Source organism: Micropterus salmoides, unplaced genomic scaffold (assembly GCF_014851395.1).
Source record: "Micropterus salmoides isolate LMB-PRFRI ecotype aquatic unplaced genomic scaffold, ASM1485139v1 Ms_hic_scaffold_2832, whole genome shotgun sequence".
In the NCBI taxonomy this organism is placed as follows: Eukaryota; Metazoa; Chordata; class Actinopteri; order Centrarchiformes; family Centrarchidae; genus Micropterus; species Micropterus salmoides.
Window position 1 is genome coordinate 1 of NW_024042076.1, and position 20763 is coordinate 20763.

General features: G+C 40.9%; 1 protein-coding gene and 1 long non-coding RNA gene across 2 annotated transcripts; one reads left to right on the forward strand and one right to left on the reverse strand.

Moving 5' to 3' along the window:
- Positions 1-391: 391 nt before the first annotated feature.
- Positions 392-1596, reverse strand: LOC119882011 (potassium voltage-gated channel subfamily KQT member 3-like; the record flags this gene model as incomplete). Its single annotated transcript, XM_038692027.1, is given in 2 exon segments — positions 392-835; positions 1400-1596. A coding segment is annotated over 1 exon segment (314 nt), but the record flags the coding sequence as incomplete, so codon positions are not given.
- Positions 1597-3966: 2370 nt separating this feature from the next.
- LOC119882012 lies at positions 3967-4351 on the forward strand. Its single transcript, XR_005440442.1, has 2 exons — positions 3967-4079; positions 4170-4351. It is a non-coding gene; the product is annotated as an uncharacterized LOC119882012 (long non-coding RNA).
- Positions 4352-20763: the final 16412 nt, after the last annotated feature.

Consider the following 20763-nt stretch of genomic DNA (forward strand, 5'->3'; position numbering starts at 1 on the left):
TCTGCAGCTGACACCACAATTCAAACTAACAGACAACTGATATTTGCAGGAAAGTGTTCAGCAGCAGAGATCCTGACTGTGAGGTTGCATAACCCAATGAGCTACAGTGACATACAGCAGGAAACTATTCATTTCCAACAGCAATATTAGGTTATAGCGTCACTGGATTCCCCATCAGTGGAGTACCAGCTCTTGTTAATGGACTGAAAATTGCTGCAAATAAGTTCACTCATTCCAAAGACTCAGACTCTGCAACAGTCAAGTCTTTTCCTACTGCTGGTGACTCCCAGCAGGCCGAGGAGGCTCTCACTCCTCAGCTGCTAGTTTCACCTGAGTAAGCCATTATTAATCACCGCGCACAAGTTGTAAAAATGCTGTTTCATGTACTCACACGAACGCGTGGTAGAGCAGCGCCCATCCTCTCGGCCTCTCCAGCGCGTCATAGAGCAGGTTCTGGATCCTCCTCTTGCGGATGTTATTCCTCTTGGCTGGCCGGGTGTAGTTTAGGGGAGTCTTAGCCAGCAGCCCGATGCCGATGCCCTGAGAGCCCCGCTTGTAGTCATCCCGGCCCGCAGCCACCAGCAGCAGGGCGCCATCCTTGTCCGCAACCCCTGTGCCTTGGTCCAATAAGTCCCCGGGAGGAGCGCCGGAGGTCTTCTTGTGCTCCTCCGAGCCGCTAGCGATGGTCCTGGACCGGAGCCCCATGGTCAGTGCTGAATGCCCGGTGTGGGCAGCATGCCATGATCCGGGCGATGGATCCGGAGACACCCCCCCTCAGCCGCGGGTCATTTAAGGATGTGGTCCCCGGCGCGAAGGGAGGTGCTCAGCAGTCTGACTGGAAAACAGGGAGGAGGAGGAGGGATGGAGAGAGAAAGAGCAGAGGAAGAGGGTGTTACATCCGTTATTTTTGGGAAACCATCGGCATCTGGTACATTTTTGGGCGCAGATTGGCGAAAACCGGCAATAGTACATCAACAGGAATTATGCGTAATAATCGCAACAAAAGCAAGAAAAAACACGCCCTTATGTTAAAAACACTATGAGGAATATTACAGTGATATGGAGGCGAGATCACCACAAAGTAGGATAAACTCACTATATAGCACCACAGACGCGTTTAGAGTTCTGTTTTATATGAATATTAGATTTTACGCGACATGAGGCGATCAAACACCAGTCAATGTATTGCTGAAGCCTGTCAATCAATCGATCAATTTAAGATCCAAAGGGCATCAAGCAACAATTGCCCACTTGCCAAACAACCCTCTCCTAGCCAAAACACACACACTCTGGAGAGACAAAGACCTGGCATTACGCTGCATTCCCCCAAACACAAATACATCACATAAAAGAAACCCAAGGGAGGAAAGCAGCTCTCTGCAGCCACGCCGAGCCCTACCAGCAGCGCTTCCCGTGCATGGCTCGTGTCTCCGGGGCTTCCAGCCTCCATCCACCTGCAGAGGAAGCGGCGCGGGTGCTGAGACGATGGCAGGGTGGAGACGGAGGGTGGCGAGCAGAGATGCTCCGTGAAGGAGGTCGATACTAAAACTAAAACGGAGGAGAAGCAGGAGAAAGGGAGAGGATTGGCAGCAGTAACGCAGACGCGACGTGCGCGCACACTCACACTTACACGCTGGAACGTGTGCACGCGCAGAAAGACACCGTAGGCGACACCTTGATGTGGGCTACTGAGGAGGAAAATATGCACGTTCACAAGGACAGATATGAACAGCCGCGCAAACGAGAACTTAATATGTACAGTCATGCACACGTGTACGCGCGTGGTTGTCTATGCATGTGTATGGACACATTACTTGATTTAATAGACACCTGAACACATTAATACTCCATTACAAGATCTGCATTAAAAGTAAAAGTGCAAAATATTATTAACAAAATTTAGACAATCAAAAAGTAAAGTTATTATGCAGATGGGCCCCTGTCAGACACTACTGGATCATTATTGGATCATTATTGTTCATGCATTAACATGAAGATGATTGTTGGTGGTGGAGGTGAAGCACTTAAAACTGCAAATATGGCGTACTCTTCGGTAGTTTGATCTGGTACAATCCATCATATTGTACAAGCTGATTATATTTTCTGTTCAAAAATCATCGCTCAACTGAGAAGTGAAAAACTAACTTTAGTCTTCAGATAACTAGCTGAATAAATAATATTGGCCTAATTGTTTAGGTAAACAGTGTTGCCAGTGTAGCTTCTCTCTCTTCATGTAATCCCAGACAGACAGGATGATGTTGAGATCAGGGCTTTGTGGGGGCCATACCATCACTTCCAGGACTCCTTGGTTTGGGGTCATAGTCATGCTGCAGAATACATTTGGGGCCCATCAGATGCCTCTCTTATGGTTGTACATGATGGATAAGTATCTGCCCGTATTGCTCAGTATTGAGGAGACCATTCATTCTGACACCTTGAGATTAAATTTCACATAATTTTCTTTACTAAACTCTGTAGCCAAACCACATGTTCTAAACAACACGTCATCATACATAAACCAAAAAATAGGTAGCAAATGACATATATGACCATTTTCTAAAAGGCTAGATAAAGATTGTGGTTTGGGTTACAATAATGTTATTTACCTTAAAACTCAAACAACCTTGGTCTCCTGTGTGAAACATCCATCCACCCAACCACCTCCTTACATGGACTTTTTCACTCTTTATACTACGTCACATAAATTTTGAGTTCAGACTGTGTTTGAAGAGTGTTGGGAAGTCGCAGAGCTCAGTGAAAAGATCGGGATCACTTTTATTTGGTCCTTTAAAGGGTAACAACATTCAGCAGGCTTCAGTTTATTTCTTTGAGGATTCTGGAAATACCTTCAGAACATAAGTTGTTAAACAACCTTCAAAGGTGGCAGGTGATTTATTTTTTGAAGACTCGACTGTGTAATAGTAACTCATGAGAGGCACAAACAACCAGGCTAGGTAGACTGCTGCTTCTACTGGTTTTATATATTGTATTTTTAAATTCTACTTTAGACTCAGCTGCCATCTGTTTTCCCAAACCTCTCCCACAGACTCATCCGGCAACACTAAATCCTCAGAAATATCACACACTGGAACTTTAATATAACAACAACAACAATAATAATAAGTAATATAAATAATAAATAAATAATAATAAAGCACACTCTTACTCCTAAAAGATACAAATATTCCACTAAAATTTAAAAACATAAATACTATTTCTCTATCAATCTGGGGCAACTTTTGTATTTTATGTTGAATAAAATTCAGTTTAAACAATGAAGAAAAATATACCCTAATAATGCAGTGCGTGGTGTAGGCTGCAATTAAAAAAATGATTAACACAAACTACAACTCTGTGCGTTGTGGCTCAGACAAATGACCCAAACCATTATCCATGTTATTTAGGCCGGCCTGTTAACAACAACCTAGCCAGTAACATGATTCACAAGATGCTTCTCTGCCAGATGAATCTGTTACCTACACTCAGGGGCGTAGCACAAAATTCTGGACCCTATGTACAAGCAGTCTCTGTGGGGCCCCTCCCTCTCTCTCACACATCTTTTGAAAAATAACTGAGCTAACAACTGTACACATTAAACTGTGGTGGTGATTAGGGTAGTCACTAAGGAACTGTTCTTACCACATTTACTTTATCACTTTGTGTTGAATAGCTCCGATTAGGTGCGTGATGATACACTTGGGTCATGAGATGTGATGATGCACGGGAACAAGATTTTAAACACTATTCTGAAGACATATGAAATGCTGAAATATATGAGTGGGGGTACTCCCCCATAAATTTGGAGCACACTTAAACTGTCACGCCCCCCCTGCTGCGACCTAACCTGACTTGTGGAAGACTGCCTTGTGTTTGTGTGTTTTTTTTCCCCTGGGTGTGGCTGCGGTTTTTGGTTTCCGGCCCTTTTCCCCTTTCTCTCTCACCTGCAGGTTGCCAGGAGGTGTGTCAGCTGTGAGGAGCTGATTACACACACCTGCACGTGATTAGCACTCCCTCGGGTTCCTGCCCTACTTAAGCAGCGGCCTGACATCCTGTCCTCGCCGGATTGTTAAGTTGTTTCTGTACGTCTTGGCTACCAGCTCGTTTGGTTAGGAACCATACCTGCACTCTGTTTGTTAAGCTGACAACTAACCTGTTTTTCCTGTGCTCAGGATCTCTACCGGACCCGTCTGTGACCAACTCACCTTCCCCGTCGCCTGGATCTCACTCTCCTGCCTGTTAACTGTTTGCCTCTCTGCCTGGACCCCATCAGCTTCTTTTGCCTGCCTGCCCTGCCTGCCCCGATCCCCGCAGCCACCGCCAGCTCCTTGACTCAATAAATCTCTGAGAACCAGCTCTTGTCTCCAGTCTATTCCTGGGTCTTATCTGAAGCGTGACATAAACACTTAATTTCCTGCATTTTGGAGACATTTTCTGCTCCAATTTACGGTGGAAATGTGGTGGGAACTTGTCCCAGCGTCCCCAGTGTAAATGACACATATGACTACTAATAATCTGTGATTTGTGCTGTGTGAATTGAGAAAATGCTTCCAATACTGCATTATAAAAGACAACTGAACAAGACTTCACTAGAGTCATGAACAAGTCATGAAACAAGACAAAAAAAAAAACAGATACCCTTACTTTGCCGTATGTATATTTTCAGTACGTATGTATATTCTTTGTGTCCAAACCCACAGTGTAAGTTAGTGGTTCAAAGGCATGTAGCCCTAAAAGCTAAATAATTAATTTAATATAATAAAAATGTATGATGCTGATAAGAAGTTATGTTCTAGCCTATTATGCAAATATGCATCCAGCTAGATTCCTGCCTTCAATCTAAACTGCTGATATTAGCTTAAATCATTCTTTAACTGTGTTAGTTGTGATTGTGCTCACCTTTCTTCTACCGACGCGTTTCTTCTAACTCTGCTCCTGGGACGCACACACAAGGTCACATTCACCTCAGCTCAACTTACCTTTTTTTGTTGTGTGACTTTGCAGAACGAAACTAATTTAAGTAGCCATAAAATTATTCCCTCACCTGGCAGGACCAGAGAAAACCATTAAACCTAAACTCCCCACTCCAGTTTATGTGACGATTAGGTGTAATTCCACATTGTACCAAAGGGTGTCAGTAGTGGGTTTGGAGGAGCAACAGAAATATGTTTTTAGGTAAAGAGGCTAGTCATGTGTTGTGGTTGTTAACCTGCTAGCATGAGGAATAAAAACCCCGAGAGAATTGTTCAAGAAAAGATGCAGTTCATTTCATCAATAACTATGAACAAAACAGCCACTGAAAGGGAATCCCCGGTCCTGACGTCACTACAGCCAATCCTTCTACGTCACTACCTGACAACAAAGTGTTTCAAAAGTTGTCAATCAATCTAAAACAAGATAAGAACTTATGTAAATCTCTTTAGTTTAATAGGGAAGTTTCATAAAAGTGAACAGTCAACCCCATATTTTAAGTTGTTCTTCATGTAGGCCTACTTTGAGTGTAGGCCTACATGAAAGTCTTTTTGACCTTTTAAGAAATCTATCAGGTATTCATTCAATTACCTCTTTTTTCATCATTAAATTATATCAATTCTATAATTTCTGTTCATGAGCAGGGATGACTGACTGCAAACAAAAATTCTGAATAAAGTTTTTGAAAAAAAAGCGTTGCCAATCAATGTCTTAACAAGAGGAACTCCTAGATTAAACACTGCTAATAACCTGTAGTGGAAAGTTGCTGAGCTAAGTCTATTTACTCTATTTACTGTACTTAATTACAAATTTGAGGTAGTGCCTACTTTTAATTTACGTGTGTATTTAAATTTTTAAGGTACTTTATACTTCTAACATCTCAGAGGTAATAATGGCAGCCAACATTTTTGCCTATTTTTTTTCTGACAGCTTTAGTTACAGTTTACAGACTAAGATTATACAAACAAAATTTATTATGTGATACTAATATCATATAGATTAAACTATCCAACAGTGTATTAAGAAGTTTAAATGTGCTCCATCTTCACCAATTGAAACATTAAAATCCTGCTTACATGTTAAAGCATTAGTAATAATATTCCACAATATGATATCTGTGCCCAACTTTTACTTCAATACCTTGAGTTAATACTTCAGAGAAAAATTGCATGTAAGACTGTTACAGAGGAGTATTAAGTACTTCTTTCACCACTGCTTCAGATCCAGTTGGATGAGCCCCTAATTTTTCATGGCCGGCTGTGAGACCAACCTAAAAAAGAGGAGGCAGACACGAGGGATTAACTAAAAGAAAGGAAACTGAAATTTGTAATTATACATTGTGTGCCTGCTGTATTTTGTAATTTAAATTAGGGTATTTAGGGTACATATTATAGTTATGTTATTTTGAAATACGTTTGATGTTCGATGTAAAGACAACCCCGGGTGTCACAATCTGTGTATGAGGAGAGCTTTTGAAAGCGTTTTGAAAAGCAAATAATGTTCTGTATATGCTGACTAAAGAGCACCACAGACACAGCTGTGTATATTTGTGTTTTTTTAATTATACTTCAAATGTCACCCTAAAGTACATAATAATACCAATAATGGTAATAATAATTTACTCCTGCATCCTTTGCACTCTGCTCATTGCACTAGTGTCTCAATCTGTCTGTTTTGTTCATAGTGTGTATATATGTGTTCTCTGTACTGTAACCTGTGTTTGATTTTATTACTGTACAATTGTGTTATTGTATTATTGTATAAGTAATCACATCGTGAGCATTGTACAGTCCAGAGTCAAATTCCTTGTATGTGTACACATACCTGGCAAATAAAGTTGATTCTGATAAAGTTAAAAATTTGATACAACAGTGAGGCAATACAGATTTTAAATATTATAGTCCCTGTAAACGTTGGGTTAAATACCACGCACACACACACACACACACACACACACACACACACACACACACAGTAATGTAGTTCGGCCTCAGGGCTTTCTGCAGAGTGTAATCTGAAATGTTGTGGTGGTTGTCTATACATTATCGACACAGTGAAGCTGCTGACTTTAAATTTAAGTGGTGAAAAAAACATTGTTTGGTTAATTCTTTCATTCTTTACTGAGATACAGCAGCTCGTTTGAAAACAAAGGCAGGTGTCAGCATTGAATATCAACAAGATCAAATTCCACAGGCAACAGCGCGGACTCACCTCACCTGAACCCCAAGAATCAGGAGCTGCTACATTTAGTAGAGAAAATAATCTGGAGGTTTGGTCTGAGATGAAAATAGGAGGAAGAAAGGAAAATGATAAAAGAAGCAATGACTGAATAAAACTAAACATTACATTTTTTTTTTGCAAATGAATGCATTTCACGTGTTTGTCCTTTAAATCTGATTCCCTTTAGTTCTGTAGAAATAATATCACTTAAAGCCAAAATAAATAACACTGAACGCATAAATGTAAATAAGGCATGTAGAAGCATTTCTTCATAATGCCAATTCCATGAAAATATAAATGTGTACATATACTGTTAACACCTTGTCTAAAAGAGGAACAGTCATTAGGTTGTTAAAATCAAAACATTTAATCATCTGCAGGCATTAATGTGTTCAGTATACTCCAGATGAAAAAGTATATTTAAGCCACTTGATAAGTAAATGTTAGTGTACTACCTCTGATCAGTATTTTACTATAACAGATGGTCACTGCAGTTTTTAGCAATCATTACACTAACAGGAGGAAATAGTGCATTATTTGGGGTGGATTTGTATCTGTACTAACTGTACACAGATCTTAAAAGGCTCAGTTCACATTACAAGAAATATAGGTTTTGAAGTGGACATTTGTCTGTGATACACAATAGATAAATATGTCTGATGAACAGATGTGCACGGCTTCCCTACACGCAAGTCAAGCTACACACATTAAAAAAGTTATCCACGAAAAATAAATGTTAAAAATGTTTTTTCCTAAACACGTAGATATAATGCAGTGGACACGATGCAATGATTAAAATACAATAAACACAGATTAAATCAGTGCTTTTTAGAAAGTAAATCCTTCTACTCGACCACAGAACACACTCATACACACAGCCTAACAGGATTTGCAGTGAAGAAGAGAACAGAGAAATCTTAAAATAGATTGATTGCTTGTCTCGTGGCCTTTAGTATTTCTACTTAATCATTGGCAGTCGGAGGATTATCTGGCTAGAAAGGGGTCGGTAATTGAAAAAGCAATAATTTGACTCCAGCGGTCTGCTGCGCTCCAGAACCAGTCCTCTGGTATCATCAGCACACTGTGAAGTTAAAGTGGCAGTCTTGAATTTTAAACTTACTGGTTTACAAACTGGTTTAGAATCCTCATCTCTGAGGATTGCATAATTTCAAATCAAAAAGCTGCAAATATTGCCTTTATTAGTGGTTGTTTGGCTTCTGATTCTCACTGACTGGAGGTTTGACATTAGTTTGCCCTCCTTTATTTACACTTCAAATAAGTGAGAATTGATTATACAGCAGTTTAAGGATTTTATGAGTTTAGTTGATGATAATTGTTGTTATAAAATAAAACTGAATAGAATTTGAGGAAGAGTTGGAGAAATATGGAACCACCAGCAAAGCCTGAGGAGCTAAAAGTATTTTACAACTAAAAACTTTAATGTGTCAAACGGGGAGCAGGTTTTAACTGAGGCTTTGCTGTAAATGAAGAAACAAAGTTAAAATCCACAGAGCTGCTCCTCTTCCTTGTATAAGTTACAGCTTGATAACCACTGAACAAACTGAAGGATTACATGATGAATAAACAAATATGAAGTCTTTTCTTCTTGTCTTTATTCCAGGGTTTCAGACAAAGCTGATGGAGAAAATGTGAAACTAATATGAGAGTATAACTAAGGCAGTTTTCCTTCCGAAACACCACAAAGTACAAGAGTTGATGTTTAGTTAGATTGACGTCTAAACAGCAACATGTTCAGTCTCATTTTAAGCCAAGAATAATTTATGGTTGGTGGAGATTGATGTTGTTCCTGGGAAGTTTTCTCTCTTTCTTTTTATACAATGATGCAATATTATTACACTATTCTGGTTGTTTGTGTTGTTGTCTCAATCCTGTCCTGGACACATCAAATCATGTTTTTTGTTAATGTTCTACCAAACTACATCTTCCACAACAACCCGTTGTCACTCCCCAACTTGTCACATCAGCGTCAGTTTGTAACGCACTGGGGTTCCCTTTAGCGTCATAGTTCAACGCAGTGGGGGAAGCCCTGTAGTGTCAGTTTTTTATGGTAAAGGCAGGTATATGATATTTAACAGAAAAGACTGAGTAAGGAGGTGGTTGGGGCCCAGGAGTCCTGGGTTCGTGTCCCTTGTGAAACAAAAAGTCAGCATTAAATATTTATATGAAGTTACGTGAGTTATGTAAATTGCGTAAGTTACACAAGTGACGGTAGTTAACTTACGTGTTAACTGACGTACGCAGTTATTTTAACCCAAACCATGATCTTTTCCTAACCTTAACCAAGTAGATTTGTTACCTAAACTAAATAGTTTTTGTGCTTTCACAACTTTAATAACGTAAAAAATTAAATATGACATTTTGGTAAGATTTGCAGATTGCTTTTATAATTAAGCAAAGTGAGAGGAGTCTTGATCCTCACCTGACAATGCTTTCGTAAACTTCATGTATTATGTGGTTTATAATGGACTGTGGTGCAGAGCTCTCTCTCTCTCTCTCTCCTTCACCCCCAACCGGTCGAGGCAGATGGCCGCCCACCCTGAGCCATGGTTCTGCTCGAGGTTTCTGCCTCTTAAAAGGAAGTTTTTCCTTGCCTCTGTTGTCAGTGGTCATACTTGAAGCACTAGATGTGATAGTATAGAGATGTTCTTCATTTACTTTGGTATGTTAGTCCAGATGAGCCAACCCTCCCAAGATGTGAAATACTGTATTACAGGAGTATGAGACATCATGTAGCACTTCATTTTTTGATGTGGCTGTTGTTTATTAATGAAACAGTAATAATAATATTCAAAAAAACATATGGTTTTACCGAATAATTAAATGTAATTCCTTAATATAAGAAACCTGATTTATTGACTGGCAACTCTCTGCTATCTCATAGATGACATCTTTGTCCTGTCTAAGGCACCGTAGCTATACTACTTGCTTGTATAGGGGAGGGGGGTGCAACTCGCAATCCTCATCACTAGATGTCACTAAAACGTACACACTGAACTTTTAACCTGTCCTGTCTGTCTGTGTTTATCGTTTTTACTAACCATTATTTGGACTGATTTGCACATGTACTAATGCAACATGATGACTCACCTAAATTTGACAGGCCTCTTTCTCCTACTTTCACTTTTTATGCAGACTTTGTGTATATAGGGTGGTGATGGAGCATTGGATAAGACGCATGCCTTTGGTGTGAGAGACCCGGCTTCAAGTCTCCACTGTGACACGTCCACCAATGTGTCCCTGAACAAGACACTTATCCCCAAGTTCCTCCAGAGGCACATGACCCCTGACATAAATAGTAATTATAAGTCGCTTTGGATAAAAGCGTCAGCTAAATGAATAAATGTAAATGTATCAAGTGCCCCTCCAGTATAGTTGGGAATCCCATCTGCTTTTGCACAGCACCAGTGTGGGCACCGTGGATCCCCCTGGCCATTGGAACTGGAGCTGGGTGCCCCCATCGAAGCCGATGACTAGGTAAAGAGTGAGACGCTGTGGTGTGTGGCAGAGGCTCAGGAGACAGGGACACAGGCGAATTCCCCTTGCCACAGTCATCATCGCTCGTTGCAACATGGCTTAAGGCCGATCTGGAGATTGATGGTTTTGGAGTTTCCTATCATGTGGACAGAGACTCTGCAGTGACCAGCAAGTCACTTGGCGAACAAGGGATCCAATAAGCAACTTGTCAGACTCGTCACTTTGGGATGGTTAAGGGGGCTTATAAATCTTTTCATAGAGCCCCTCTTGGAATGTTGGACCATAATGTTGTTTACTTACTTTACTTTACTTTACTTTATTACAATCTGGAATGTCTAGTGTCTCCAGGACTGTTTTTCTTCCAAATAAACAGACAGAAACTATGTCTGCCTAAATAGTATATCCTTTGTGAGCAGATGATCATCCACCAGAAATCCATCCAATTTATTCAAGTAATAAACATTGGGTCTCCAAATCAGTCAAAAACATAATCATTTAGAGAAACAATAGCTTAAATCAGAGGGACATGATACAGCACAGAGTTCTCTCTAAACAGGTGAAGAAGGAGCTCAAGCTTACCAAGAGTACATAGAAAGTGAAAACTTGCTGAGCACTTTGTTACATCCCACTGCTATAAACCTTCTTCGGTCATTCTTCAGTCACTTGATTCCAGTTGTCTTTACAGCTGCATATAAGGTTCCTTGTCTTTGGAAGGACTGTGTTCCTGTGCCTAAGACTCTGTACAGGATAAATTAGACCCTCTCTAGTTTGCTTACAAGTCAAGCATGTTGTGGTGGCAGCCCAGCTGACGGTGAGTGTCCTGTTTATTTCTCCGTTTTTTCTTGTGATTCTGTTTTCCCCTTGTGTTTTGGCCTGCCTGTCTATGTCTCCTCTGCTGCCCTTGCTTGTGTTCTCCCTCTCTCTCTCTGCACCTCGGTCCCCCGTGCCTGTGTTCCCCTGGCATCCACCTCTCCCTAACCTCCACTTCCTCAACCCCTTTTTCCCCTCAATAAATCCTCTTTCACCTGAGCGTTGCTTTTGGGTCCTCTCTGTCCAACACACACAACAAAGCAGAGGTGTGGTTGATGCAACAGTGACGCTTTTAAACATATTTTTTCATTTTGAGGGAGCCAAGTCCCTTGTCTGTCTACTTTTTATTGACCTTTCTGCTTTTAACTGCATTCAGCCCCATGTTTTAGCAGGTTGAAGAGCACTCACAACATTGGTGCTGGCCTGATCTGCTGGCTGATGGACTTTTTAACATTGACGTCACAATGGATAACAGTGAACAGAGTTTTAGCAAAAGCCCTTTTTTCCTCAACTGGATCCCCCCAGGGCTGTGTCCTCTTTTATTTGTTTTATACACAAATGAGTGCCAAGGCCATCGTGAAGGGTGCCATCATTATTAAAGTTGCAGATTATTTAGTTATTGTGTCTCTCTTCAGTAGTGACAACTCTGAATAGGGTCACGTAGTGAATGATTTTATTGATTAATGTAAGTCTTTCTTTTTAAACATTAATGTGGCAGCTTACGTTTGACTATCAAGCCAGCGAAAGTCAGCCGCAGTCACCTCGAACGCACCTATTAACATGTTGATCTGATGGTGACCATAGACGAAAAGTCAAAGAATCAACAAAGTTATTACAGTTCATCCTGAGGGGAACACGAATGTCAGAACCAAACTTCATAACAATCCATCAAGTTCTTCCTTCGAGTCATCCATGTGTTTGTGTTTATGGATAGCTGTTATAATTCTAGCTAAACTATTATTTTTGTAACTAAACCATTAAAATGCAAACATTCTTCTTCTGGTGTTTTTGGCAATTAATACAACTTCAGGCACATTACCACCACCATCTGAACAGGAAGAGAGTCAACCCAGATTTCCTGTAACTATTACATTTACATTTACTCATTTGGCAGATGCTTATATCTAAAGCGACTTACATTTAAAGGAACAACATACAAGCATGAACCAAGCATCCAGCAAGAAATCAAGAGAGGGAAGAACATACTTTATTATCACATACACATACATGTTGCAAAATGCAGTCTCTGCATTTAACCCATACCTCAAGGCAGCAGCCACTGTACAACCAACTCCAGATGTTTATCATTGTCTGGTCAAACAGCACTTACTGGAGAACCTAACATACTAGTAAGAGCTGCAATAAATATTAGTAAGAGCTAATTACTCATTCACTTTTCCTACAATTCCAGGGTTTCAAACCTGTATCATCCTGGTCACAACCTTGTCGCTCTCTCTCACACATTACACAGGCAGTGTGAGGTTTTTAGGTAGGAGTGGATTGACAGAGCGGAACACTTCAAAATGCTCTGTGTGTCAATATGTGGGTGTGAAGTGATTGGTGATGGACGAGGTGCCGATCAATACTCGTGTCCATGAATGGAGCCAGATTCATCATCCGTGTAATTTTACTGGCTGAGAGGAACACGCCGTCCCCAAGCAGAGACCATCCATCCTGCAGGAAGCGGACAGGACACGTGCGGCTGCCAATACCAACCCCTAAGACCTTGGTTACAGGTTCAACTCCCAAGACCAGGAATGTCCTGCTGAAGTAACCTTAGGCAAAGCATTGAACCTCCACATGCTCACAATACATGTGTCAAATATACTGACAAAAAATGTATCAATGGCCTTCTGAGTAAACACCTTTTATGCCCATAGGGTAATTTTGAAATGTTTTAAATTAAATGTTTTGTATTAAAAAGAGATTTCAATAAAATACCAACAGTGATCTGTTATTTAACTAATCCAAGAACATTTCAAACACTGAGACTGTCCTCCCTACAAAAGGAGAGCATTGCAAAGGGGGCCTGTTATGTCTGCTTCCTGCAGGTCGTGTCCTCCCTCGTCCTCTCTGATAGGGGTTGGTGGTGGAACAGTGGATAAAACAGCTAAATGAATAAATGTAAATGTAATAATAACACACATTTATACACAAAGTGTACTGAAACTCTGTTGAGTGTTTCAATAATTTTTTGTCAGAGGTACTGACACCAGTGTGTTATCTCTTTTTCAGCTTGACGGTTCATTCTTGTCTTGAAAACAGCAGCTGAAAAAATTAATCTCCACTCAAGCTCCACTTAGTCACTTTTTCTGGAGCTTATGGCTGTATCACACGATCGTGATCAGCAGACAAACTTTGATCAGTCGTCATGGAAACACAGTTGACAAGACTGTGTGATGTGGTCGAAGGCTGTGTACAAGTAACGAGTAAGTGCACCTTTGAGTGGAGACTCTTGTATCTTTACTTGGACTGAAAAAGCACAGACACTGATCTGAAGATTTGAAACTGCAAATCTCAAGTTATCCTCCGTCCAAGATCACATTTACATTTACTCATTTGGCAGACACTTTAATCCAAAAGCCAGGTACAACATAGAAGCATCAGTAAATCACTAAGAGATCTAGAAGTGACAATAGATACTAGTAAAAATAGCCATAAATACTAGTAAGAGCTAATAGCGCATATGGCAACAATAGGGTAAATAGGGAAAGAAGTAAGAGTTAACGAATAGTGCAATCAATAAAAGAGAACTGTAAGGAGACAGAAAAAGAGCACAGGAAGTGCATATTAGAGGAAGTGTTCTCAGAAGAGATGAGTTTTTCAAGAGCTTCTTGAGGATCAGCAGATAACATAACATTACAGTACGTTTCTCCCATTTCAATGTTCAAGCACTGCAGATGCTATCATTACTGTTATTATTACTCTCCCCTAAAAGTGTCTCAGAAACAGCAAGACTTACTGTACATTAAAAAAACTCGCTCAAAACTCAGGCAACAAAAACTGACCTCATGGTGGTGCTGTAACAACAACTTTCACATTTTTGCCAGTAACTTCAGGATTTTGTCGGAAAATTATATTTTTTTCTGAATACAGAACCGGACCATCCTATCCCATTCAATTCAGGTGGTACCTGTCCCCCGGCATCACCTGAGCAGCCAGGAAAGGGTGGCTGGGTGACTGTCCGAAGCAGGAATAGTCGTAAGGATTAAAAGCCCACGGGTCACCACCAACCTGTTCACATTTCTAACAGATATTCCCCACTCGGCGACACACCCGCTGAGAAACTAACTCTGATCATTGGCAGCTCCATTTTGAGACCCGTGAAGACCCGTCTTTTGTACAGCCACATGTCATCATTCCGTCGCTGGTTGTCGAGGTGGTGTCCAGCAAACGATGTGGTCTTTGTAGATCATTGGCAGACTTTCTGGGGAAGACCTGGTCTGATTCGGAGAGACGGCATCCATCCCACTTGGGAAGGAGCTGCTCTCATTTCTAGGAATCTGGCCAAGTTTGTTAGTGGACCAAATCCATGACAACCCAGAGTTGAGACCAGGAGGCAGAGTCGCAGTCTAACACACTTCTCTGCTCCTCCATTTCAGGAGTTACTTAGTGAAAACCCTATAGTGACGGAGTCTGCCCCCCAACCATTGAAATTATTTAAATCAAAGGTAAACAGAAGAGGAGCTGTGCATAAAAACCTCATAAAAATTAAAACCACAAGAGCAATAGTGCAAACTAATAGGAAAATTAAATGTGGACTCTTAAACATCAGATCTCTCTCTTCTAAAGGTGTACTAGTAAATGAACTAATATCAGATTATGATATTGTTTTATTTTGTCTTACTGAAACCTGGCTGGGTGATGGAGAATATGTTAGCCTAAATGAATCCACCCCTCCCAGTCATATTAATACTCACATTCCTCGAGGCACAGGCCGAGGAGGTGGAGTTGCAGCTATCTTCGACTCTAGCCTACTAATCAGCTCTAAACCTAAACTAAATTATAACTCATTTGAAAGCCTTGTTCTTAGTCTTTCACACCCAAGTTGGAAATCACTGCAATTAATCCTATTTGTTATAGTTTACCAAGCACCTGGCCCGTACTCTGAATTCTTATCTGAATTTGCCGAGTTGTTGTCAACTTTAGTCCTTAAAACGGACAAAGTTATTATTGTAGGGGATTTTATTATTCATGTGGACGTTGAGAATGACAGCTTCAGCGTTTATCTCTCTGTTAGATTCCACTGGCTTCTCTCAGAGTGCTCATAAACTGACTCACTGTTTTAACCACACCCTCAAACCTCACCCTCGACCATGTTCTGGTATATGGTTTTGAAATTGAACATTTAATAGTGTTCCCACAGAATCCCTTTTTATCTGACCACTGTTTGATAACTTTTGATTTTGTATTGTTGAACTACATGCCATTGGGCAAAATTTGTCAGTCTGATAGTGCTGTAGCTAAATTTAAGGATGCAATTCCATCAGCTCTAAATTCATTATCAAGTCACAAAGTAATGGAGGACTCCTATGCTAATTTCAGTCCCTCCCAAATCGATCATCTTGTTGAAAGTGCTGCAGGCTCGCTGCGAATGACACTTGACTCTGTAGCCCCTCTAAAAAAGAAAATAATAAAACAAAGACGGTTAGCTCCATGGTATAATACTGAAACTCGCAAATTAAAGCAAATATCGTGGAAACTTGAGGGGAATTGGCGTTCCACCAAACTGGAAAATTCTCGTTTAATTTGGCAATACAGTCTTAAAACTTATAGGAAGGCCCTCCGTACTGCCAGAGCAGCGTACTACTCGTCATTAATAGAGGAAAATAGGAACAACCCCAGGTTTCTTTTCAGCACTGTAGCCAGGCTGACAGAGAGTCACAGCTCTATTGAGCCAAGTATTCCCATAGCTCTCAGTAGTTACGACTTCATGAGCTTCTTTAATGATAAAATTCTAACTATTAGAAACAAAATTCTGACCTGCCCTCAACTGGCACGACTTAGGACTTAGGAGAAACTCAGGAACCTTAGAAACAGCTGTAAAACCAGATATATGTTTAGATTGCTTTGCTTCCCTCAATCCTTACCAACTAATTTCTTCATCTAAACCATCAACCTGCCTCTTAGACCCTATCCCAACTAGGCTGCTTAAAGAAGTTTTACCCTTAGTCAGCACTTCTCTACAAGATATGATTAATCTATCTTTATGAACAGGCTATGTACCACAGTACTTTAAAGTAGCTGTAATTAAACCTCTTCTGAAAAAGCCCAACCTTGATCCAGATGTTTTAACCAACTATAGACCTATATCTAACCTCCCATTTCTCTCTAAGATCCTAAGAGCCATACAATAGAGACAGCACTGGTGGAAAATTACTAATGACCTCCTAATTGCATCAGACAAAGGACTTGTCTCTGTACTGGTTTTATTAGATGTTAGTGCTGCATTTGATACCACTGACCATCAGATGCTATTACAGAGACTGGAACATTTCATTGGCATTAAAGGAACTGCTCTAAGCTGGTTTAAGTCCTATTTATCAGATCAGTTTCAGTTTGTACGTGTTAACGTACGTCCTCCATGCAGTTAGTAATGGAGTTCCACAAGGATCTGTGCTCAGACCAATCCTCTTCACTTTATATATGCTTCCTTTAGGCAATATTATCAAGAAACACTCCATAAACTTTAATTGTTATGCAGATGATACTCAATTATATCTATCAATCAAACCAGATGAAACTCATCAGTTAGCTAAATTTCAAATGTGCCTTCAGGATGTTAAAACCTGGATGACCTGTAATTTCTAATGTTAAACTCAGATAAAACTGAAGTTATTGTTCTGGGGCCTTTCCCTTGATGGCATCGCCCTGGCCTCCAGCACCACCGTGAGGAACCTTGGAGTTATCTTTGATCAGGACATGTCATTTAAGTCTCACATTAAGCAAATTTCAAGGACACCCTGAGCCATGGTTCTGCTCGAGGTTTCTGCCTCTTAAAAGGAAGTTTTTCCTTGCCTCTGTCGCCTAGTGCTTGCTCTTGGTGGGAACTGTTGGGTTTCTGTAAATATCATCACAGAGTACTGTCTAGACCTGCTCTTTTATGAAAATTCAATTCAATTCAATTCAATTCAATTTTATTTATATAGCGCCAAATCACAACAACAGTTATCTCACAGCGCTTTTCATAAAAGAGCAGGTCTAGACCGTACTCTGTGATGTTATTTACAGGAGCCCAACAGTTCCCACCAAGAGCAAGCACTAGGCGACAGAGGCAAGGAAAAACTTCCTTTTAAGAGGCAGAAACCTCGAGCAGAACCATGGCTCAGGGTGGGCGGCCATCTGCCTCGACCGGTTGGGGTGAGAGAGAGAGAGAGAGAGAGAGATGTAAGGAGAGAGAGATGTAAGGAGAGAGAGAGGGGAGGAGGCAGCCTACACAATATACACACAGAGGTACACACAGTGAAGGTAATGTTGCTATAGACTAAATGAAAAATGGTACAGATATTTATAATAGTGTTAATGGTAACCATCGTAATGTTAATGATTATAATAACAATAATAACAATAAGACTAGCAACAATAGTCGTTGCAGCAGAGGGTGTCGAGCAGGAACACGGGGGCAGCAGGTGACCCGCAGCCACAGCTCCAGACTCCACAGCTCCAGAGCCAGAAAACCTGCAGGAAGTGATAGGAGGAGAGAGGAGAGAGACGAGAAAGCACAAGACTACCACAAAGGGGAGAAGTTGTGTTAGTAACATGCAATAATGGGATAAGGTTGCATACAGAGGGAGAGAAAGTAGAGGAGAGAGGAGCTCAGTGCATCATGGGAAATCCCCCGGCAGTCTAGGCCTATAGCAGCATAACTAAGGGATGGTTCAGGACTCACCTGAGCCAGCCCTAACTATAAGCTTTATCAAAGAGGAAAGTCTTAAGCCTACTCTTAAATGTGGAGATGGTGTCTGCCTCCTGAACCCAAACTGGAACCTGGTTCCACAGGAGAGGAGCTTGATAGCTGAACGCTCTGGCTCCTAGTCTACTTTTGGAGACTCTAGGAACCACAAGTAACCCTGCATTCTGGGAGCGCAGTGCTCTGGTGGGGTAGTAAGGTACTATGAGCTCTTTAAGATAAGATGGTGCCTGACCATTAAGAGCTTTGTAGGTAAGAAGAATGATTTTAAATTCTATTCTGGATTTTACTGGAAGCCAATGCAAAGAAGCTAAAACAGGAGAAATGTGATCTCTTTTCCTGGTTCCTGTCAGAACACGTGCTGCAGCATTCTGGATCAGCTGAAGAGTCTTAATGGACTTTTTCGAGCAGCCTGATAATAAGGAATTGCAGTAATCCAGCCTAGAAGTAACAAATGCATGGACTAGTTTTTCTGCATCATTTTTAGACAGGATGTTCCTGATTTTCGCAATATTACGTAGGTGAAAAAAGGCGGTCCTTGAAATTTGCTTAATGTGAGACTTAAACGACATGTCCTGATCAAAGATAACTCCAAGATTCCTCACAGTGGTGCTGGAGGCCAGGGCGATGCCATCCAGGGAAACTATATCTTTAGATAATGCGTCACGGAGGTGCTTAGGCCCCAGAGCAATAACTTCAGTTTTATCTGAGTTTAACATGAGAAAATTACAGGTCATCCAGGTTTTAACATCCTGAAGGCACATTTGAAGTTTAGCTAACTGATGAGTTTCATCTGGCTTGATCGATAGATATAACTGAGTATCATCTGCATAACAATGAAAGCTTATGGAATGTTTCCTGATAATATTGCCTAAAGGAAGCATATATAAAGTGAAGAGGATTGGTCCAAGGACAGATCCTTGAGGAACTCCATGAGTAACTTTGGCGTGCATGGAGGACTCATCGTTAACATGTACAAACTGAAATCGATCTGATAAATAGGACTTAAACCAGCTTAGAGCGGTTCCTTTAATGCAATGAAATATTCCAGTCTCTGCAATAGGATCTGATGGTCAATGGTATCAAATGCAGCACTAAGATCTAATAAAACCAGTACAGAGACAAGTCCTTTGTCTGATGCAATAAGGAGGTCGTTAGTAATTTTCACCAGTGCTGTCTCTGTGCTATGATGAGCTCTAAATCCTGACTGAAAATCCTCAAATAAACTATTGCTCTGTAGAAAGTCACACAGCTGTTTAGCAACTGCTTTCTCCAGAACCTTAGAGAGAAATGGAAGGTTAGATATAGGTCTATAGTTGGCTAAAACATCCGGATCAAGTTTGGGCTTTTTCAGAAGAGGTTTAATTACAGCTACTTTAAAGTACTGTGGTACATAGCCTGTTGATAAAGATAGATTGATCATATCTAGTATAGAGGTGCTGACTAAGGGTAGAACATTTAAGCAGCCTAGGGGATGGGGTCTAAGAGGCAGGTTGATGGTTTAGATGAAGAAATTATTGAAGTTAGTTGGTAAAGATTGAGGGAAGCAAAACAGTCTAAACATGTATCTGGTTCTACAGCTGTTTCTAAGGTTCCTGAGTTAAGAGATAAGTCGGTGCCAGTTGAGGGCAGGTCTTGGTGAATTTTGTCTCTAATAGCTAGAATTTTATTATTAAAGAAGCTCATGAAATCGTAACTACTGAGAAAAGCGCTCAGAGATAACTGTTGTTGTGAATTGGCTCTATATAAATAAATTGAATTGAATATTGGGCAGGTTTGTCTTTGTGTACCTTGACGACATTCTGATTTTCTCCAAGGACCCAACTGTGCATAGACACATGTTCGCCAGGTTCTCCACCGGCTGTTGGAGAACCGTCTCTACATTAAGGCCAAGAAATGTGAGTTCCATGCTACCACCATAGCATTTCTCTGTCACATTGTTTCTGCAGGACGGATTGAGATGGATCCTGCTAAGATCAGAGCTGTAGAGGATTGGCCTAGACCGGAGAGTAGGAAACAGCTGCAAAGATTACTGGGCTTTGCTAATTGTTACAGACGTTTCATTCGAAATTACAGCCGTGTTGCTCTCACTTTAACTGCTCTAACTTCTCCAGAACGTTTCTGTGGTGTGCCAATGCTGACGCGGCATTTCTCGAACTCAAGAGACGGTTCACTTCTGCCCCCCATCCTCATCCAGCCAGACAGAACACGATCTTTTTGTGGTAGAAGTGGATGCCTCGGATGTGGGAATCGGGGCTGCCCTCTCCCAGCGATCCCCCGACGATGGGAGACTTCACCCGTGTGCTTTTTTGTCTCACCGCCTCTCTTCTGCCTAATGCAACTATGACATCGGGAACCGG